Source organism: Chiloscyllium punctatum, chromosome 7 (assembly GCF_047496795.1).
Source record: "Chiloscyllium punctatum isolate Juve2018m chromosome 7, sChiPun1.3, whole genome shotgun sequence".
Classification (NCBI taxonomy): domain Eukaryota; kingdom Metazoa; phylum Chordata; class Chondrichthyes; order Orectolobiformes; family Hemiscylliidae; genus Chiloscyllium; species Chiloscyllium punctatum.
The window spans coordinates 123,166,914-123,188,666 of NC_092745.1; the positions used below are offsets into that span (position 1 = coordinate 123,166,914).

Here is a 21,753-nt window from a genome sequence, read left to right on the forward strand (position 1 = left end):
GTAAATGAGTATTAAGATAAATAAGTGCTGTGGTATATTTTTGTAGGAAAATATAGTGCTTGCGGAAAACAATACTCTTGGAGTTGCCATTAATCAAGTCAAATGGACATTCAACTAAGTACTGTGGTACTAGAACAGGCAAGAGACAGGCAACTCTATGGCAAGAAAGTCATCTCCTGATTCCTCAAATCCTGTCCACCACGTACAAAGAACAAGTCAAGAGTGTGACGGAGAACTCTCCACATCTAACACAGCTAACTGCATGAGTTACACTCCATCCATCATCTTCCATATCTTATGAAGAACAAATAAAGAGGTCTGCATCCAGTGGAGTTTAGGGGAGTAAGAGGTGAGCTTATTGAAATGTAGAAGATTGTGAGGGCCTGGACAAGGTGGGTACCCAGGTGATGTTTTCTGTAAGGGATATTAAAACTGGGGGATGTAATTTAGTTTTCTTTATTCGCTCGTGGAATGTGGTGTCACTGGCTGGTCAGCCTTTATTGCCAGTTCCCAGTTGCCCTTGAGAAGGTGGTGGTGAGCTGCCTTCTTGAACTGCTGCAGTCCACCTGCTGTGGGTAGACCCACAATGCCACTCGAGAGGAAACTTTGACCCAGCAACAGTGAAGGAATGGCAATATATTTCCAAGTCAGAATGGTGAGTGACTTGGAGGGGAGTTTGCAAGTGATGGTGTTCCCATGTATCTTCTGTCCCTTTCATTCTAGGTAAAGTAGTTGTGGGTTTGGAAGGCACTCTCTCAGGATGTTCTGAATTTCCGCAATACATTTAAAGATGGTACACACTGCTGCTACCGAGCAATGGTGGTGGAGGGAGTCGATGCTTGTGGATGTAGTGCCAATTAAGCAAGGCTGCTTTGTCCTGAATGGTGTCAAGCTTCTTTTGTGTTTTTAGAGCTACACCCATCCAGGCAAGTAGTGAGCCACCCATCCCACTTGTGTCAAAACGTGTGGTGCTGGAAAAGCACAGCCAGTCAGGCAGCATCCGAGGAGCAGGAGAATCGACATTTTGAGCATAAGCTCTTCACCAGGAATGAGGGTGTGGCCCAAAGGGGCTGAGAGATAAATGGGAGGGGGATGGGGCAGGGGGGGGAGTTAACTAAAAATGCAATAGGTAGATGGAGGTGGGGGGTGATAGTGATAGGTCAAAAAGGAGGGTGGAGCAGATAGATGGGAAGGAAGATAGACAGTTCATGAGGATGGTGTCGAATTGGAAGGTTGGATCTGGGATAAAGTGGGGGCTTGTGACCCAAGCTGGGCGTCACTGAACAGGTTATTGCTGAGCAGGTGCTGCTTGATAGCACTATTGATACCACTTTCCATCACTTTACTGATAGTCAAGAGTAGACTGAGGAGGCAGTAATAAGCCAGGTTGGATTTGTCCTGCTTTTTATGTACAGGACATACCTGGTCAATTTTCCACATTTTTGAGTAGATACCAGTGTTGTAGCTGCACAGGAACAGCTTGGCTAGGGGAGCAGCAAATTCTGGAACACAAGTCTTCAGTAGTATGGCCGAATTTTGTGAAGGGTCATAGCCTTTGCTGTATCCAATGTCTCCAAACGTTTCTTGATATCACACAGAGGAACTTGAATTGGCTGAAGACTGGTAGCTGTGATTCTGGGAACCATTGATGGAGCCAAGATGGATCATCCACTCAGCGCTCTGGCTTGAAGACTGCAGTGAATGCTTCAGCCTTATCCTTTGCATTGATGTGTTGTGCTCCTCCATCATTGAGGATGGGGACATTTGTGGACCCTCCTCCTCCAGTGAGTTATTTATATGTCCACCACCATTCCAATTGGATGTGGCAGGACTGCAGAACCTAGATCTGATCTGTCAATTGTGGGATCGCTTAGCTCTATCAATCATTTGTTGTTTATGCTGTTTGGCATGCAAGTAGTCCTCATCTTCAGGTATGCCTGCTCCTGGAATCCCCTCCTGCACTCTCCATTGAACCAGATATCATCCCCTGGTTTGACGGTGATGGTTGAGTGGGGTATGTGCTAGGCCATGAGTTTACAGACTGAGCTGAAGTACAATTCTGCTGCTGTTAATGGCCCACAGTGCCTCATGGATGACCAGTCTTGAGTTACTAGATCTCAGATGGACTGTTTATTTTTAATCAGTAAAGGAATCAAGAGTTATGGGGAAAAGGCAGGAACCTGAAGATGAAGATTATCAGATCAGCCATGATCTCATTGAATGATGGAGCAGACTTAATGGGCTGAATAACCTACTTCAGCTCCTATATCATATGGTCTTATGTGGCCTAATAGCCCTAACATAACCTCCTTACTTTTGAATGCAATGCCTCAGTTTATAAAGGCAAGCATTCCATATGCCTCACTATGATTGTACAATGTGATTGGTCATTTTCATAGAATCCCTACAGTGTAGAAGCAGGCCATTCAGCTAATTGAGTCACCCCCCCTCGCCCCCACCCCCTCCCTGTATCCCACCCCATCCCTGCAACTCTGCATTCCCTATGGCTAATCCACCTAGCTTGCACATCCCTGGACACTATGGGCAATTTAGCATTGCCAATCCACCTAACCTGCACATCTTTGGACTGTAGGAGGAAACCACAGAACCCAAAGGAAACCCACACAGACACAGGGAGAATATGCAAACTCCACCTAAGGATGGAATTGAAGCCAGGTCCCTGGCATTGTGAGCAGGCGGTGCTAATCACTGAACCACTGTGCTGCCCCATGCCATTTTATATCTGGTTGTGCTAACATATCTTACATACCAGAGAAACTATACAGTTCTATCTGATCAATAAGTTATCACTTCAAAGGTATTACTTCTACACAAATGTATTTTGACTGTAAAGCAAGATGAAATAATTGAAATTGCACTGCCTTATTTGCCCTGGATGCTATGCAATTAAGGAAAAGTATGCACATTAATGGATCGAGGACTCACAACTGGATGGAGTTCATGAAACCAATAACTTCATGTGTTAAATTTGATACAATTATGGAAGATAAATGTTATATTCTACCCTAATTTGTATCTTGAAAGATAACAAAAGAAAGAAATGCTTGAGATATCAAATCATTGTGAAAAGCACTATAAGTATTTAAGGCTTTCTTTCCTTTTATATAATGTCTTCCAAGGCTTCGAAGTGTTCCAAAACACTTCACATACCCTTTAGATATGCAGTCATTATTGTAATGTTAAAATAGCAGACAGTTTGCACACAGTAAGATCCCACAAATGGCACTGAAGGAATGATCAGATATGATTCTTGAAGGGATGATTGTTGAGGAATTGATATTGGCCAGGACACCGAATGATAACACAGCACTCCCAAAACCTGTGCTGGATTACCAGCCTAGACTTTACACTTAAATCTCTGGAGTGAAACCTCGGGTGAGCCTGACCTAGAAGAAAGAATGTGGGAATAAGTCACATCTGAATCAGACCGGGAGAAGATGCAAGGCTTTCTTCTCTCGAGGATATTAGTAAACCAATTGGGTTTTGTTAACACCAGTCAGATGATCATTTTTGCTGGTGCCAGGTTTCTAATACAGTATATGGGTGGCACAGTGGTTAGCGTTGCTGCCTTATGACACCAGGGACGTGGTGGTCCTTGGGTGACTGTCTGTGTGGAGTTTGCACATTCTCCCTGTGTCTGCATGGGTTTCCTCCCACAGTCCAAGGATGAGCAGGTTAGGTGGATTGGCCATAGGAAATACAGGTTACAGGGCAAGATAAAGGGTAGGATGCTCTTTGGAGAGGTGGTGTGGACTTGATGGGCTGACTGGCCTGCTTCTACACTGTAGGGATCCTATAGCCAATTTTAATATCATAAGTGGAAAATTCTTGCCCACGCTAATGAACTAGTTCCTTCAGCAGGCAGAGGTCAAAGTGTAAGTTGCATCGAGCTATGACATCAGGCGCCAATCAGACTAGGACCAATGTGGCACAATAACATGGGTTTGCTACCATTCAGATATCATTTGTTAGTTGTAGTGTGACTACACCTTAAAATCATAAAAGTAGGGATGTCTTACTGTACTGTACTAAGCATGATGAATCCACACCTGGAGGACTGGGTATCTTACTTAAGAAGTGACCTATTTGAATTGGAGGTGGCTCAGAGGCAATTCACTTGGCTGTTCCTGAGAATGAAAAATTTTTCTTCTGAGGAAAGGTTGGGCTTGTACTGATTAATGTTTAGAAAATGACAGCTGATTTTATTGAAACATCCAAAGAGCGAGTTTTGAGAAGATTTGTAGCTCAGGTTGAGGTTCTGGATGTAGGTTTGCTCGCTGAGCTGGAAGGTTCATTTTCAGATGTTTTGTCACCATACTAGGTAACATCTTCAGTGAGCCTCTGGTGGTGTGGAGGACTGCTGGTGTTTCCTGCTTTTTATTTATATGTTTGGGTTTCCTTGGGTGAAACATCTGAAAATGAACCTTCCAGCTCAGCGAGCAAATTGACATCCACATCCTAAGATCCTATACGGTAAACCATTTGTCTTTAATCTGTTTTTCTTATATATTTGTGGATTTAGAAGGGGTATGATAAGTTATATAGTTATAAATTAGACTTTTTTTTGCTCTTGCTAAATTTAAGCATCTAAATAGAGTTAAGTTACAGTTACTGACAAAACCTGGTGTTAATTACTTTTGTTCTGAATAGCAATCAGTCAGGTAACTTTGTTATTTTGGTCATCTTACTTTATTAATACAGTTTGTAATGGCTTGTGGAACAGTGGGGCACAATTATCAGTTCCCAACTAAATCATGGCTTTATCCTTTTAAGACAACATGCTCATTCCAAATATGAATGCAGAGATACTTCCCTGAACTGCTTTGAACAGGTTTGTATCGTTCCTTAAACAGGGAAACCACAATTGTAAACAATGTGGATGCTGAAAGGATGTTTCTTCTCCTGGGGGAGTCTAGAAGTAGCGGACACAGTTTCCAAAGATTCATTAATGCTTGGAATGTTCTCCCCCAGAGACCAGTAGAGGCTGAGTTATTAAATACCTGTATATTTAAAGCTGAGTTTTGTAGATTTTTGAGTGACAAGGAAATTAATGGCTAAGAGGGACAGGCATGAAAGTGGAGTTAAGGGCATTGTAGATCAGCCAGGTTCTGATTGAAAAGTGGAGCTTGCTCAAGAGGCTGAATATCCTATCCCTGCTCCTATTTTTCGTGATCAGATGATTACAAGATTTGATTGTAAGATTTCACATTCTATTTGTATTTCTTGAGTATAGGATCCTTATTGCTGACATTTTTAGTCACCATTTCTGTGTCAATTGTGACTCAGTTGGTTGCACTCTCACCTCGGAATCAGAAAGTTCAAGTTTAACAGTCAGGGGAGACATACCAGTGCACTCCTGAAGAAGGCGCTGCCTATTGGTTGAGGTGTAAAACTGGGCTCTTCCACCCTTTCAGGTGGAGTGAAAGGATTCCGGGCCATGTCATCGTGAAAAAGAATGCCCTGGTCACACTTCATTCTCCAATCAACATCACAGAAACTGCGATCCAATCACTGGGAGCTTGCCAGGTGCAAATTAGCTTTTCTTTTTAACCACCTTTGGGATGTGGGCATCATTGGCTGGGCCAGTGTTTATTGCCCATTCCTAGTTGCCCCTTGAGAAGATGGTGGTGAGCTGCCTTCTTAACCGCTGCAGTCCACCTGCTGTGGTTTGACCCACAATGACCTTAGGGAGTGAATTACAGGGTTTTGACCCAGTGAAGGAATGGCAATATATTTCCAAGTCAGTATGGTGACTGGCTTGGGGAGCTTGCAAGTGCTGGTGAGGGATGCGCTGAAGCTTGGGGCAGCTGCTGCCAAGGTGCAGTGGGGAAAGACCACCGTGTAACATCTGCCTGCCTAAGATGAACAGGGGGCCCACCCAGTCATTTGGGCTCTGCTGATGCCTCAGCAGAACAGCTGGATAGTAAATGTACAGACTTGTATACAGGAAAAATAAATTTCGATGTCTGTATGTAAAGCAATGTAATGTGTGCATAAGAATGTCATGACGGAAATGTATAGAGATCCAAATAATTTTATGAATAAAGTATATTTTTGAAATAAAAAAAAGTGCTGGTGCTCCTATGTATCTGCTGCCCTTGTCCTTCTAGATGGAAGTGGTTGTGGGTTTGGAAGGTGCGGTCTCAGGATCTTTGATAAATTTCGACAGTGCATCTTGTTGATGGTACACACTGCTACAATTGAGTGTCATGGTGGAGGGAGTGGTGCTTGTAGATATGGTGCCAATCAAATGAACTGCTTTGGCCTGGATGGTGTCAAGCTTCCTGAGTGTTATTGGACTGCATCCATCCAGGCAAGTGAGGAGTATTCCATCTCACTCCTGGCTTGTGCCTTGCAGATGGTGGACGGACTTTAGGGATTCTGGAGACGAGTTACTCACCTCAGTATTCCTATCTCTGACCTGGTCTTGTAGCCATGTTTCTATAGCCAGTCCAGTTGAGTTTCTGGTTAATGGTAACTCCCTCAGGATGTTGATAGTCCAGAATTCAGTGATGATAACACCATTAAATGTCAAGGGGCAGGGGATAGATTGTCTGTTAGAGTCATAGATTCATAAGAGATGTACAGCTTGGAAACAGAACCTTCAAGGTAAAAACAAGGGCTGCAGATGCTGGAAACCAGATTCTAGATTAGAGTGGTGCTGGAAAAGCACAGCAGTTCGGGCAGCATCCAAGGAGCAGGAAAATCGACATTTCGGGCATTGCCCTGATGAAGGGCTTTTGCTCAAAATGTTGATTTTCCTGCTCCTCGGATGCTGCCTGAACTGCTGTGCTTTTCCAGCACCACTCTAATCTAGAAACAGAACCTTCAAGTCCAACCCATCCATGCCAACCGGATAGCCTTACCTAATCTAGTCCCATTTGCCAACACTTGCCTATACCCTTAACTATTCACTTACCCATCCAGATGCCTTTTAAATGCTGTAACTGTGCCAGCCTCCACCACTTCCTCTGGCAGCTCATTCCACCCTTCGCATGAAAAAGTTGTCCCTTATATACCTTTCCCGTCTCACCCTAAACCTATGTCTTCTAGTTATGGACTCCTCCGCCCCAGGGAAAAGTCCTTTATTGCAGACGGTCATTATCTGGCATTTGTGTGGCACAAATGTTACTGTAGCTGTCCCACTTCCTGCCTCACCAGGGTGAGCTCATGTTAAAAAGTTCTTTCAGGGACTGCCTGGAATCCATCAGGCGGGTCATGGATGGAGCTACACAAATGCACGTTTCCGTTGTGATGAAGGGCAGCGTGATTTGTGGCGAAGATTTGGGAGCCCGGAAGTGGTGCGCGTTGGTATGTTGTCATTCCCATCAGGGAGCTGAGGGAGGAAGGCATTGGTTGTCGGAGCACGGGGCTGTGCTGGATGTAGCGAGCAAGTCACAGGGAAGGCTGCATCCTCCCACCCAGGGGCAGTCAGTACTGAATCCTCTCTCTCACTCTCCCACCCAGGGGCAGTCAGTACTGAATCCTCTCTCTCACTCTCCCACCCAGGGACAGTCAGTACTGAATCCTCTCTCTCACTCTCCCACCCAGGGACAGTCAGTACTGAATCCTCTCTCTCACTCTCCCACCCAGGGGCAGTCAGTACTGAATCCTCTCTCTCACTCTCCCACCCAGGGACAGTCAGTACTGAATCCTCTCTCTCACTCTCCCACCCAGGGGCAGTCAGTACTGAATCCTCTCTCTCACTCTCCCACCCAGGGACAGTCAGTACTGAATCCTCTCTCTCACTCTCCCACCCAGGGACAAGGTGCAGAAGACCAGGAACCTCCCCAACCTCCATCCTCGGTTCAATCCATCCCAGCTTGTGAAGGTGGGTCAGTGCATTAATGCCTCGAAGAACCAGACTGTAATTCTAATGCAATTTGCAAACCTTCCCCACCAGATATTTTCAACATCCCCTTTGCATTTCTCTCTCTCTCTGTGCTCCCTGAAGCTTAACTGCTGACTGTACCAGTTGTAGGGGTAGGCTGACAGATGCGCCAATTCTTGATTTTAATTTGTCTCTTGTCCGGACATTGTCAATAATTCAGTTTCATGCGGAAAAAAAAAGAATTGGCGGGCGGTTTATTCTTCGATGTTTGTTTTTTTTGTTGCATCTGGTTGAATAACGCCCTGTGTTTTGCATTTGTCAAGTTGCACCTGATCGGATCGGCTGGAGGGGGATGGAAAAGAGAAATGAACGATCTCGCTGAGGAATCCATGAGCGATCCCACCGGTCACTTCAAGACGCTGGCGCTCCGAGCTGTCGATCTCCCGGTGTCTCTGTATCGCTCTCTGCCCGAGGTCAGGTCACATCACCGCTCCCACATCCCCACACAGCTGACACAACCCGAACTCCGCTGTTAGAGGGGCTCTGGTGGCGCAGTGGTAGTGTCCCTCCTGCTGAGCCAGGAGGCCCGGGTTCAAGTCCCACCTGCTCCAGAGTCGTGTCATAAAATCCCTGAACAGGAGCCTTGGCTTAAGTATCTGACTGGGCTTTAGTGGCGAGGTGTGCGTTTCCAGTCTTAACACATGCTGTTTGCTTAGCTCTCTGGGCTGCTATTCCCACCCTGGGAGCGTGTCAGTATTTACATGGGGGGGTTTCTGGAAGTGCGCAGTTATTTACAGGGGTATCCCTCGGAGTATGCCAGTATTTACAGGGGGGTCTCTGGGAGTGTGTCAGTATTTCCAGAGGGGTCTCTGGGAATGTGTCAGTATTTACAGAGGGGTCCCTGGGAGTGTGTCAGTATTTACAGGGGGGTCTCTGGGAGTGTGTCAGTATTTACAGGGGGGTCTCTGGGAGTGTGTCAGTATTTACAGGGGGGGTCTCTGGGAGTGTGTCAGTATTTGCTGGGGGTGGGGGTCTCTGGAAGTGTGCAGTTATTTACGGGGGTATCCCTTGGAGTATGCCAGTATTTACAGGGGGGTCTCTGGGAGTGTGTCAGTATTTACAGGGGGGTCTTTGGGAGTGTGTCAGTATTTCCAGAGGGGTCTCTGGGAGTGTGTCAGTATTTACAGGGGGGGGTCTCTGGGAGTGTGTCAGTATTAACAGGGGGGTCTTTGGGAGTGTGTCAGTATTTACAGGGGGGTCTCTGGGAGTGTGTCAGTATTTACAGGGGGGTCTTTGGGAGTGTGTCAGTATTTCCAGAGGGGTCTCAGGGAGTGTGTCAGTATTTCCAGAGGGGTCTCTGGGAGTGTGTCAGTATTTACAGGGGGGGGTCTCTGGGAGTGTGTCAGTATTTGCAGGGGGTGGTCTCTGGGAGTATGTTAGTATTTACAGGGGGGTCTCTGGGAGTGTGTCAGTATCTACAAGGGGGTCTCTGGGAGTGTATCAAGTCTGTTCAAGGCATCTTGAGATTTATTTCCAAAGAGTCCCTGGAATTGTCAGTATTTGCAGAGTATTGTATTATAATATAGAAATGTATTATAATTACTGGTCTTATGATGTGAATTTCTAACCGGGTTTTTCCATAAATCACTTTGGCTGTGAGTTTAAAACACTGAATTGTAAAGTTTTTGATGTGTTTGTGCAGTGTGGGTGACATTGCCTGTTTACTTGCCCATTCCTAATTGCCTTGAGAATCTGATGGAAAAATTATTGTCGTTCTATGATGGTCCATCAACAATGATATTAGGTTAGAAGTTCCAACGATCTAATTCCCAATGATCTAAGGATAGTGTTGTAATACCATAAACTGGATGGCATGTGAGGCGGTGGTGATGGTATTTCCATAATATTGCTTCTTGTTGTCACAATGGTATTCAGGGGTCACAGCAGTAGGAAATGCTGTTGATGTTACTATAACAAAAAAATGCTGTGAACGCTGGAAAATCTGGAGGGAAAACAAACAGGTGCTGCAACTTGCAGGTTAGTTGGTATCAGTGGAGAGACAATCAGTTCATTGTTCAGGCCAAGGAGATTTCATTTGAATTGAAAAAATGTTACAAACATGACAGGTTTAAGTGAGTACTAGAGAGGAGATTTATTTATTTGAGATTTATTTATTTGAGATACTGACAATTGCAGGGACTCTTTGGAAATAAATCTCAAATAAATAAATCTCAAATAAATCTCTAGTGGCGAGACAGCTAATACCAACAGGAGTAGAGTGGTGCTGGAAAAGCACAGCAGTTCAGGCAGCATCCAAGAAGCAGTAAAATCGACGTTTCGGGCAAAAGCCCTTCATCAGGAATACAGGCAGAGAGCCTGAAGGGTGGAGAGATAAATGAGAAGAGGGTGGGGAGAAAGTAGCATAGAGTACAATACCAACAGCCATGGAGATCAATACCTGTTGCGGGTGGAGTCTGTCTCTTCACCCTACTCTTTAGTAGAAGTATAGCACAAGTTATGAAACAAATGCAGAAATTTCTGGAAAAGCTCAGCAGGTCTGGAAGCATCTGTGGAGAGATATTGGAGTTAACGTTTCAGGTTGAGTGACCCTTCCTCTTATTGCAACTGTACAAGGTGCCTGTGGGACCACATCTAGAGCACTGTGAGCAGTTTCAGTGTTTCAGGAATTATATTATTTCATTGAAGGCATTTCAGAGAAGGTTCACTAGGGGATGATCCCTGATATAGAGGGGCTGACTTATGAGCTAAGGCTGAACAGGTTGGGATTCTGTTCACTGGTGTGTAAAAGAATGAGAAGTGATCTCATTGAAACATATAGGTTTCTTAAGGGTGGAACAGTCAACTGCAAGGGGACACAGATTCGAGGTGAGAGGGCAGAGTTTAGGGTAGAAGAACAGGGAAGCCTTTCACACAAGGGTGGTGGGTGCCTGGAACACACTGCCAGTGGAGGTGGTGGAAGCAGGCACGTTAGCAATGTTTAAGGTGTATCTTGATAGACACGGGAGAGGAACAGAGGGATCGAAAACATGTATGGGCAATAAGTAGCGGGTCTAAATAAGAGTTAGGAATTGGTGCATGTGGGCCAAAGGACCTCTCCCTGTGCTGTATTGTATTGTATCATTGTATTAATGGGTTTGACAGGGTAAATGCTGAGAGAATGTTTCCCTTCATGAGAGAGGCTAGAACCAGAAGGCACCATCTTAGAATAAAAGGGCACCAATTTCGGACTGAGATGAGGATGAATTTCTTCTCTCAGAGAATTGCGAGTGTTTGGAACTCCTTGCCACGGAACACTATCAGGAGGCAGAATCCTTGTGTACATTTTAGGGTTGAGATAGATAGATCAGTCAGGGAATCAAGGGGTGCAGGGAAAGGACAGGAAAGTAAATGTGAGGAATGTTGGGTCAGCCATGATCCCACTGAATGAGGAACGGGCTTGAGGGGCCAAACAGTCTACTCTTATTCTTATGGTCTTGTTCTTATTTCAGCTTTTAAACTTTGAAGTTACTCCCAGACCAAACACTTTACAAGGTCAGAACTGCCGATTTGCGCTGTCCTTTGCATGAAGGATTACTGGCTGACATCAACAGCCTCACTCTAGTTATAAAGTTCGACTTCTTTGGTCTGGAGTATCTGAATCATTGACTGAGTTATGCAGTTGTATAAAGCTGTGCTTAAACTCCTTTGGGAGTACTCTGTACTGTCCCAGGCACTGCACCTCAGGAAGGATATGCTGGCTTTGGACAGAAACAGCACATATTCATCAGAATGAGTTAAATTATGAGGATTTAAATTAGCTGATACGAAGCTTGTGTTTTGTGAGCCTGAAGGAGGAAGGGTAGACTTGCAGAGATGGGAATGAATTTTCTCACTCATTGTGTGTTTTAAAATTTTTGAAAATAGAGTGAGAGCGTGTGTGGGCATGATGGGACTCCAGGACGTAGGGAGCAGCTTGGAATTGTTGCTTTATGCATTTGTAGAATGTTAGCATTGTTGGCTGGGCCAGTATTTATTGCCTATCGCTAACTGCCCTGGAGAACTGTATTCATGAAGCATTACAGCCCAGGGGTGTGAAGGTGCCCACTGTGCTGTTAGGGACGAAATGATTTTGAGCCAGAGCGTCAAGTTCCAAGTCAGATTGGTGTGTCACTTGGAGGGCATTTGGCAAGCCATGGTGTTCCCATGTATTTGCTGCCCCTGTCCTTCCAGTGGGATGGGACACAGACTTGGACAGTGCTGTTGAAAGGGCCTTAGCAATTTGCTGAAATGCGTCTTGTCAGTGTGTTAGTGGTACTCTGGTTAAATGTTTGGAGGTGGTGGATGGACTGCATTGTCAAGTGAGCTACTTCATCTTGTTGCTTTGGACGAAGTTATGGGACTTTTGTGGAGCAGAGACCAAAGCAATATCAACCTAATAGAAGGAGGTAGACAATTTGCTCCTCCCAGTTCCTGTTATAAGTTGAATGATCAATAACTGCAATCAACAAGAATTAATTTAACATTCGAAAGTGCCATGTAACAAATGGGTAAATTTTATGAATATGTGTGGTAAATGTTTGGAATTTTTTTCTGAGTTACTGACACTCCATCAGTTATTGATTTCAGAACTGAGACTGAAAGCTTTTTGTTCCCAAAGATGTTCAGGAAAATAGGACAAATCCCTCGAATGTCAGAGGCTGAGGGGTGATGTTATAGAAGTTTATAAAATCATGAGAGGCATGGATAGGATAAATAGCCAAAGTCTTTTCCCTGGGGTGGGGGAGTCCAAAACTAGAGGCATAAGTTTAGGGTGAGAGAGGAAAGATATAAAAGAGACCTAAGGGGCAACTTTTTCACGCAGAGGGTGGTACGTGTATGGAATGAGCTGCCAGAGGAAGTGGTGGAGGCTGGTACAAATTCAACATTTGAAAGGCATCTGGATGGGTATATGCATAGGAAGGGTTTGGAGGGATATGGGCCAGGTGCTGGCAAGTGGGATTAGATTGGGTTGGGATATCTGGTCAGCATGGACATGTTGGACAGAAGGGTCTGTTTCTGTATTGTACATCACTCTGACTCTGTGACTCTAAATGAAGTCAGGTCACAGATCAGCTATGATCTCATCGAATGGTGTACTAGGCTCAAGTGGGACTCAAGTTCCCATGTTCCTCATATGTTGTTGCCTCTCAGAGACAGCATCTCCTTTGACTGAACTGTTGCTCTGCCTGGATGCACAGGGTGTCATTGAGCAATATAGATCAGTAAGGTTATTGATTGAAATGTGAGTAAAGCCAGTGTGACGAATTTGTTTCTTTAACAAGGTTAGGTTGTCCTTTTTCTTCAGAGAGGTTACAAATGACACAGGTTCCGGAAAGTCTGAGGATGGATGGATTTTAGGGCCGATTTGTCTACAGCTAACAGATACTACCTCAGGCAGAAGGCTTTCAAGTTTTAAGAAAAAAAACTTTATAATGAAAGGGGAGTGGCCAGTTTTAGGAGCTCAGCAATCCTTTGGTTTGGTTTGAGTGAAGCAGTGGGTACGTGAACAAAGGCTACTGGACTCTCTTTTTCTGACTTCTGTCTTTTTCCTTTTGTGCCAACAGGTGTTTATGGGGATTGTTGCAAGCATATTGGAACAGCATCATTGAGTTGGGATTGTCTTTTGGGTTTTTGGATAAGACAAGTTATTTGGTGTTCTGTTTTCTGTTCTTTGTGCTTCATTCAGTAATCTTGTAAATAAATTCTGTTTTGTTTGAAACTAAGTAGTCTGACCAGTTGATTCTCTCCTGGAATATCCACTGTACACTTGCTTAAAACAAATGCAAAATTAGGGTCTAGAATATCTTCTTGAAATGTTCTGAGGGGTCTTGACTGGTCTATAACACCAGAAAGATGCTGGTATCGCACCATTTGTTTCATCAGCTTCACTGCCATTTTAGTCACCGTCACCTTTGCCGACATGAATCGTATCGTAAGATCTTACGGAATAGAATGAGGCTATTTGGTCCATCATAACTGTACTAGCTCTTCTATAATTTTTAGGCTGACTCCCTTATTTCACGTAGCTGTTCAACTTTCTCCCCTTTGAGCTGTTTTTCCAATTCTCTCTTGATAAGTTTTTGTTCAATTAATTCCACCACTTCTGAGGCAACACTTTCCATGTCAAAACAACCTTACACCTTCAGCCTGTGCAATCAACTTTTCTTTATGCCCTCAATCAAAACCTTCCAAAGGTCTACATTCAGATAGCAATTTTGTTCCATGCAATCTGTCCTGAGGTGTTTGAGGGAGGCAAAAGCAGACAAAGGTCAATACTGAGCCAAACAAAGAGAACAGAACAAAAAGCCTGGTCACACAAGTGGGTCTTAAAGCAGGTGAGGTGTGAGGGTTTAGAGAAGAACATTCAAAGCTTTTGGCCAAAGGACCTGCTGTTGTTGTCCCTGGGCTATGATAACCTTGGAAATTTGAGGTTTTTAAAAAAACTATTAGTGCTGTGCACTTAGAGGAAATTAAAAAAAGAGATCTGATAGAGGTCCAGGTAGGGACTTTGACCCATCGATGCACATGTGGATTTACAAGTTGCATTCCCAACACAGGTGGGACCTGAGAAGAACCAGCTCAGGAAATAATCCATTTCTGGATTGGATTGTTGTTAAGACGTTAAGATTTTCTAAAAGGAGGAGATGATGGAGAGGGAATTTCTGACAGTGAGGCTTCAATGACTGATTTCTGATTAAAGACATGGTGGTGGAAGTATGATGGTGCATAGGGAATGTCTATATGATTCACAAAGCTCTTCCCTCCAGGGAGGTGATGGCCTAGTGGTATTATTGTTGGGCTGTTAGTCCACAGATCCAGATAATATTCTGGGCACCTGGTTCAAATCCTATGATAATAGATGGTGGAATTAGAATTCAATAAGAAAAAGCTAGGATTAAGAGTCTAATAATGACCATGAATCCATTGATTGGGAAAACCCAATCTGGTTCACTAATGTCCTTGAGGGAAGGAAACTGCCATCTTTAACTCCATATGACTCAAGGCCTAATGCAATGTGGTTGACTCTTAACTGTCCTCAGGGCAATTAGGGATGAGCAATAAATGCTGGCCTAGCCAGTGATGTCCTCATTCTGTGAATGAACAAAGAAAAAAATACTGCATTGCAATGTTGTAGGAAAGGCTGTGCTGACAGCCTGCATGATCATTGTTTTGAATCTTGCAGTTATTAAAGAATAAATTTGTAAATAAATATTTTTTGCCTGCCTTAGGTAAAGCTCCCTCCTGTTGTGAGGAAACTCTTGCTGATCTCCGTTGTGGGGGCTGCTTCACTCGCTATTTTGACTCACCAGTTAAAACGAAAGCGTGGGAAGAAAAAGCAGGAAGAGGAGACGGAGAAAGAGCAGTCGCCATGGGAACAGGAGCTTTTCATACCTGAATTTTCCAGGACAGCAGCATCAGAGAAAGGTTAATGTAGACGCTTTTATTTTATATCTTTACTTTTATTTAACATTTCCTTCCATAAAGAACATTTGTGAACAGTTTGGATTTTTATGACAATACACTGATTTCATTTGTGGCAATCCACTGGTTTCCATTACGAATACTGACATTTTATTCCAGATTGATTGAATTGTCTAATTTTAAATTCCACACTGAACGTGTATCTCTCAATCATTAATCAACTCTGCTCCTTTTACCTGATTTACTCATTTTTTCTGCTGCTTCTTAAGATGACACACCCATTCCAGTCTTCGTCTTTTCTGCTTGAGTTGTGTTAAAGGTTATAAATAATTTCCTATTGTCTTCTCTCCCTGGAATGTTTTCTTGTGATGTGCTGAGGGATAGGAACAGTTTAAGGCCGTTCAGCTCCTTGAACCGTTTTTGCCGTTTTAGTTTGATCGCAGCTAATTACTGCTTCAATTCCAACTCTTCTTAATTAATTCCAAGGGAAACGAGCTGCTGTATAAGAGCGTGAGGATCTGAAAGGGTCAATGCCTCAGGTATTGTCTGCTGAAATGCTGACAAAGGAACTTAGTGAGGGAAATCTTGAAGGAGTGAAGCCTGGCATCTGGGTCTTTCTCACAGCCTTTGTGTCGAGGGGGCCAGAACTTTCCCAGTTACAGGTCGTTCCGCTATAATGTGCGTTTAGTTAATACAAATTTGCCATAACACAACTGATGAATTGGGGACAGAGTTTTGAAAGCACAAAGTTTTAACTTGTTTATTGGTTATAACTCTATTCTGAACCCATTAGTTTAAATGGTGCAGCTATTACATGATTTTCTTATAACACGGGATTGCACAAGAACAGAACTAGCGCGTTATAGCAGAACAGACTGTACTGAACAGCAAGGGCATTGGTGAGAAAGTTGGGAGAATCATGAGATCAGCTGTGAGGAGGTTATTGATGTCAAGAGCCAAAACGCCCATTTTCCCACCTAGTATTGAATGCCGAGATATATTCTTGCTAGTGAGCGGTGCTTGCAAGTTTCAGTAGGTATAAAAGTTTTATTATTACAGTTCTAAAGAAGGGCCAAAAATGTTAACTCTGCTTTCTCTCCACAAGTGTTGCCAGACCTGCTGAGTTTTTCCAGCAAGTTCTCTTTTTGTTTTTGATTTCTCCGCAGTTCTTTGGTTTCTTTATTATTACAAAGTCTCACGTCATTTTATGTGCAGTATCCTATTCTCCCACTAGATGGCGACAATTCGTCTGGAAGTCAGAGGGTTACCCAGCAACTCTAGCTTGCCTCTTTCTCCTGTGGACTTCCATCTTGGACATCGGATCAGATCAGCTTTGATCCCAATCAATGGTAGAGTAGGCCCGAGAAGTGAAGCGGCCTACTTCTCTTCCTATTTAGAGTCATAGAGTCATACAGCATGGAAACAGACCCTTCGGTCTAACCAGTTCATTCCGGCCATGTTCCCAAACACTAAACTAGTCCCACCTACTGGTGCTTGGCCCTTCTCCCTCCTATTCATATTTATCTAAGTGTCTTTTAAACATTATAACTGCACCTGCATTCACCACTCTCTCTGGAAGTTCATTCCACACACAAAACACCCTCCCTGTTTTAAAAAAAACGTTGCCCCATGTCCTTTTTAAACCTCTCTCCTCTCAGCTTAAAAATATGCCCTCTATTCTTGAAATCCCTCACCCTAGGGGTGAAATTCACCATATATATGCCCCTCATGATTTTATACATCTCTATAAGGTCACCCCTCAATCTCCCACGCTCCAGTGAAAGATGTCCCAGCCTCTCCTTATAATTCCAACCTTCCATTCCTTGCAACACCCTGGTAAAGCTCTTCTGAACCCTCTCCAGCTTAATAATATCCTTCCTATAACAGGGCGACCAGAACTGGCCACAGTATTCCAGAAGATACCTCACCATTGTCCTGTACAAACTCAACTTGTCTTCCCAAATCCTACACTTAAAGGTCTGAGCAATGAAGGCAAGCATGCTAAACATCTTTTGGAGTAACGTCTAGAGGCATGGGCAGAGCCCGCAAGCACACTTGAGAACCAGGACCTCCTATTGGCAAAGTAGGTGCCAATTTCCCTCTGTCTTACATTTTGTGGCAATTGACAGGCAACAAGAAGGGCATTATATTTTCAAGTGTTCAACTGGGTGCATGCTGAGCTTCAAAGATGGCGCCGGTGCCAGGAATCCTGGGAGGTCCTGGCAGTGGCCAGTACTTCCACCTGTGAAAGATACCACAGGGAAGGTACAACGAGCAGAGTGTCATAGAATTGATGGTGCAAAGGTAATGAGATGCGTTTGGGAAGATAATGTGAAAAAATGTGCTTGGGCTTACGGAGAGAAACCTTCCATGAAGCTTGCCAAAATTGTCACTCAGCCAGTATCTAGTAAAATTTAGCCCAAAGTCTAATACGTCAGTGTAACGAGTAGCTAATTACTGTCAGCATCTTGTTTAAATCAAGTGCTCCTTCTCTTCGACTGCTAAGCAGATTTATTCTGTCACATTAGGCTCAAGCAGGCCCTGCATATCCCTACCCTGAACGAGGATGGTTGCAGCAAGTCTATCAGATAACTCATTTAGCAGGGTGGTGAGGATTGGTCTTAGACATTTGTCAGCCATCCTTAGTAGCCCGTGAGAAGGTGGCATGAAAATACCTTCTATGCCACTAAGCCCAAGAGTTGCTGGGCCATTTCAGAGGGCAGTTACACAACCACATTGCTTTGGGTCTGGAGTCACATGTAGGCCAGACCAGGTAAGGGTAGCAGACTTCCTTCCATAAAGAACATTTGTGAACAATTTGGACTTTTATGATAATGCACTGGTTTCATTTGTGGCAATCCACTAGTCTCAATTACTAATACTGAATTTTTATTCTAGATTTATTTAATTGTCTAATTTTAAACTCCACTGCTGATCGTATATCTCTGGATCTTGAGACAACTCTGATCCTTTTACCTGATTTATTTGTTTTTGCTCCATATCCCTTCTCCATAAGACAACATACCCATTCCAGTCTGGTAAACCTTCTCTGAATTGTTTCCAGTGCATTTACATCGTAAGAAACCAGCCGACGTTAAAAAAGAAGCAGGAGAAGGTTGTTTCAAAGCTGCTCCGTTATTCAATAAGCTTATGGCTAACCCCAAATCCCTATTTCTGCCCACTCCTGATCACCTTTCACCCCCTTGCTTACGAAGAATCGATCTACCTTTGCCTTGAAAATAATTCAAGTACTCTCTGCCTGAAATGATAGTCAAAATCATAAGTCAGAATTGGAATTCTGCACCTGTGCACTTCCCTCCAATTCACCTGATGAAGGCACAGTGCTCTGAAAGCTTCTGATTTTAAATATACCTGTTGGACCATGACCCGGTGTTGTGTGACTTCAGACTTTGTCCGAATCTGTCCAACATCGGCACCTTCACATCATGAAAAGGTGGTGGAAGCAGAGTTCCAAATTCTCACAACCTAGAAAAAAATTCACCTCATCCCAGTCTTAAATGGGGTGGCCCAGGTTTTCAAACAGTGACCTCTAGTTCTAGATTGTTCCTTCAAATGAAACGTCCTTTCCTCGTCTCCCCAGTCAAGGCCCTTCAGACATGATCAGTCAAGTTGTCTCTTACATTTTTACACTCCAGCAGATATAAACCTAGTCTCATAAGATATCCTGGTCTGGTAAACCTTCTCTGAATTGCTTCCAAGTCCTTTTAATTGTTCCTTAAATAAGGAGACCAGTATTGTACACTGTATTCCAGATGAGATCTCATCAGTGCTCTGTATAACTAAAGCATAACCTTGCTATTTTTGTATTCAGTTCCCCTTGCAATAAATGATAACGTTTTTAGTTATTTGCTGCACCTTGCTTCACCAAGTCTCTACAGAGAGCACTGTCCAAATCCAGAAGCTCAAGGACAACAGATTCATAGGGACACCACCCCCTGCAAGTTCCTGTCGAAACACTCACTATCCTGACTTGGAAATATATTGCCCTTCCTTCATTGTCACTGGGACAAAATCCTGGAATTTGCTGCCTCCTATCTTTGTGGCGTTACCTACACTACATGGACTGCAATGGTTCAAGAAGGCATTTCACCACCACTTTCTCCACAGTAATTGGAAATGGGCAATAAATTCTGGTCCAGCCAGTGACACCCACATTCTGTGAATTAATTCCAGAATCCTACAAACTAACGTTTTATCATTCATGCACTTGGACACCCAGATCCCTCTATCTCAGAAACAAAAAAGCCAGACATTACTGGAAAAGCTCAGCAGGTCCGGCAGGATCTGTAGAGAGAAACCAGAGTTAACATTTCATGTCCGGTGACCCTTCCTCAGAACATCCTATGTTTCAGACCTCTACAATTTCTATCCAGTTAGATAAAACAGTTTATTTTCATTCTTTTAATGAAACCGGAAAACTTCAGATTTTTTTGCATTATACTCTATTTGCCAGATCTCTCTCCCACTCACTTAGCCTTTTTGCAATCTGTGTATGTCCTCTTAACAACTTATTTCCTCCCTATCTTTGTATCATCTGCAAATTTGGCAATCCCTCACTCCAAGTCATTTACGTAAACAGCAACTGTTGAGGTCCCAGTGTGGCTGATGAAGGGCTTTTGCCCGAAACATCGATTTTCCTGCTCCTCGGATGCTGCCTGACCCGCTGTGCTTTTCCAGCACCACTCTAATCTAGACTGTTGAAGTCCCAGCACAGATCGCTATTACGCATCCCTCATCACATCTTGCCAACCTGAAAAAGACTCATTTATATCTATTCTGTGCTTCCTAAGAGCCAGTTAATCTTCTCTTTAAGCAACACGCTCCTACATATTCCGCAATAACGTTTGATGTGTCACTTTATCAATTCTGGAAATCCAAGTAAAGCTTAAAGTAAAACTCTTTGAACCTCAGATTTGAAGAATTTAATCAATCCAGCATCCATAGTATTTAGATGGAGGATTCCAGATTTATACTAATTTTTAAAAATTCTTAATTTTAAGATTATGTCCTCCAGTTTTAGGTTCCTCCAACACCACCCACCCACCAAGAAATGAGTTTTTGTGTGTTAACCTGAGTGAACACCTTTATGGTTTCAAGCAGTCTAATAACTCAACCTTCCGAACTTGAAGAAAAATAAATTTAGGGCTTGGCCCTACTGTCTAGGAGTGGGAAATGGAGGTCAGCATTGTTTCTGAATGCTGAACCTGGCTCTGGAAGTGAAGTCAAGAGTGTGCTGGAAAAGCAGAGCAAAATATTTCCAAATATTTTGGAAAAGAATTGGCTTATGGGCAACATGGTTTTGTGTGGAGTAGATAGTGCCTTACCAACTTAATAGAGTTCTTTGAGGAAGTGACCAAGTTGATAGATGAAGGAAGGACTGTTGATGCCATATACATGGACATTAGTAAGACATTTGATAAGGTTCCCCATGGTAGACTAATGGAGAAAGTGAAGTCACATGATGTGCAGGGTGTTCTAGCTAGGTGGATAAAGAACTGGTTGAGCAACAGGAGACAGAGAGTAGTAGTTGAAGGGAGTTTCTCGAAATGGAGAAAGGTGACCAGTGGTGTTCCACAGGGGTCAGTATTGGGGCCACTGTTGTTTGTGATATACATAAATGATCTGGAAGAGGGCATTGTTGGTCTGATCAGTAAGTTTGCAGATGACAAGAAGATTGGTGGTGTGGCAGAAAGCATAAGGGACTGTCAGAGAATACAGGAGGATATAGATAGACTGGAGAGTTGGGCGGGGAAGTGGCAGGTGGAGTTCAATCCAGGCAAATGTGAGGTGATGCATTTTGGGAAGTCTAATTCTAGAGTGAACTATATTGTAAAGAGAAGTTGATGAGCAGAGAGATCTGGGAGTGCAGGCCCATTGTACCCTGAAGGTGGCTGCACAGGTGGATAGAGTGGTCAAGAAGGCATGTAGTATATTGCCTTCATCAGACGGGGTATTGAGTATAAAAGCTGGCAGGTCATGTTAACATTGTACAAGGCTTTGGTTCGACCGCATTTAGAATACTGTGTACAGTTCTGGTCACCACATTACCAAAAGATTGTGGATGCTTTGGAGAAGGTGCAGAGAAGGTTTACGAGGATGTTGCCTGGTATGGAAGGTGCTAGCTATGAAGAAAGGTTGAGTAGGTTAAGATTGTTTTCATTAGAAAAAAGGAGATTGAGGGGGGACCTGATTGAGGTTTACAAAATCATGAAGGGTATAGACAGGGTGGAGGAGAAAGTGAGGACTGCAGATGCTGGAGATCAGAGCTGAAAATGTGTTGCTGGAAAAGCTCAGCAGGTCAGGCAGCATCCGAGGAACAGGAGAATCGACGTTTCGGGCATAAGTCAATTCTCCTGTTCCTTGGATGCTGCCTGACCTGCTGCGCTTTTCCAGCAACACATTTTCAGTATAGACAGGAT

General features: G+C 43.6%; 1 protein-coding gene across 2 annotated transcripts in view; it reads left to right on the forward strand.

Moving 5' to 3' along the window:
- Positions 1-7,337: 7,337 nt before the first annotated feature.
- miga1 (mitoguardin 1) overlaps positions 7,338-21,753 on the forward strand; it is a 125,913-nt gene continuing 111,497 nt past the window's right edge. Inside the window, exons 1-3 of one of the 2 annotated variants that reach the window (XM_072574766.1) lie at positions 7,338-7,852; positions 8,176-8,325; positions 15,121-15,316. In XM_072574766.1, the coding sequence (XP_072430867.1) occupies positions 8,218-8,325; positions 15,121-15,316 (304 nt within the window). In that variant the 5' untranslated portion in view covers positions 7,338-7,852; positions 8,176-8,217. Of the gene's footprint in view, positions 7,853-7,983; positions 8,005-8,175; positions 8,326-15,120; positions 15,317-21,753 lie in introns of those variants that run through there. The other variant, XM_072574767.1, reaches the window with a different exon arrangement.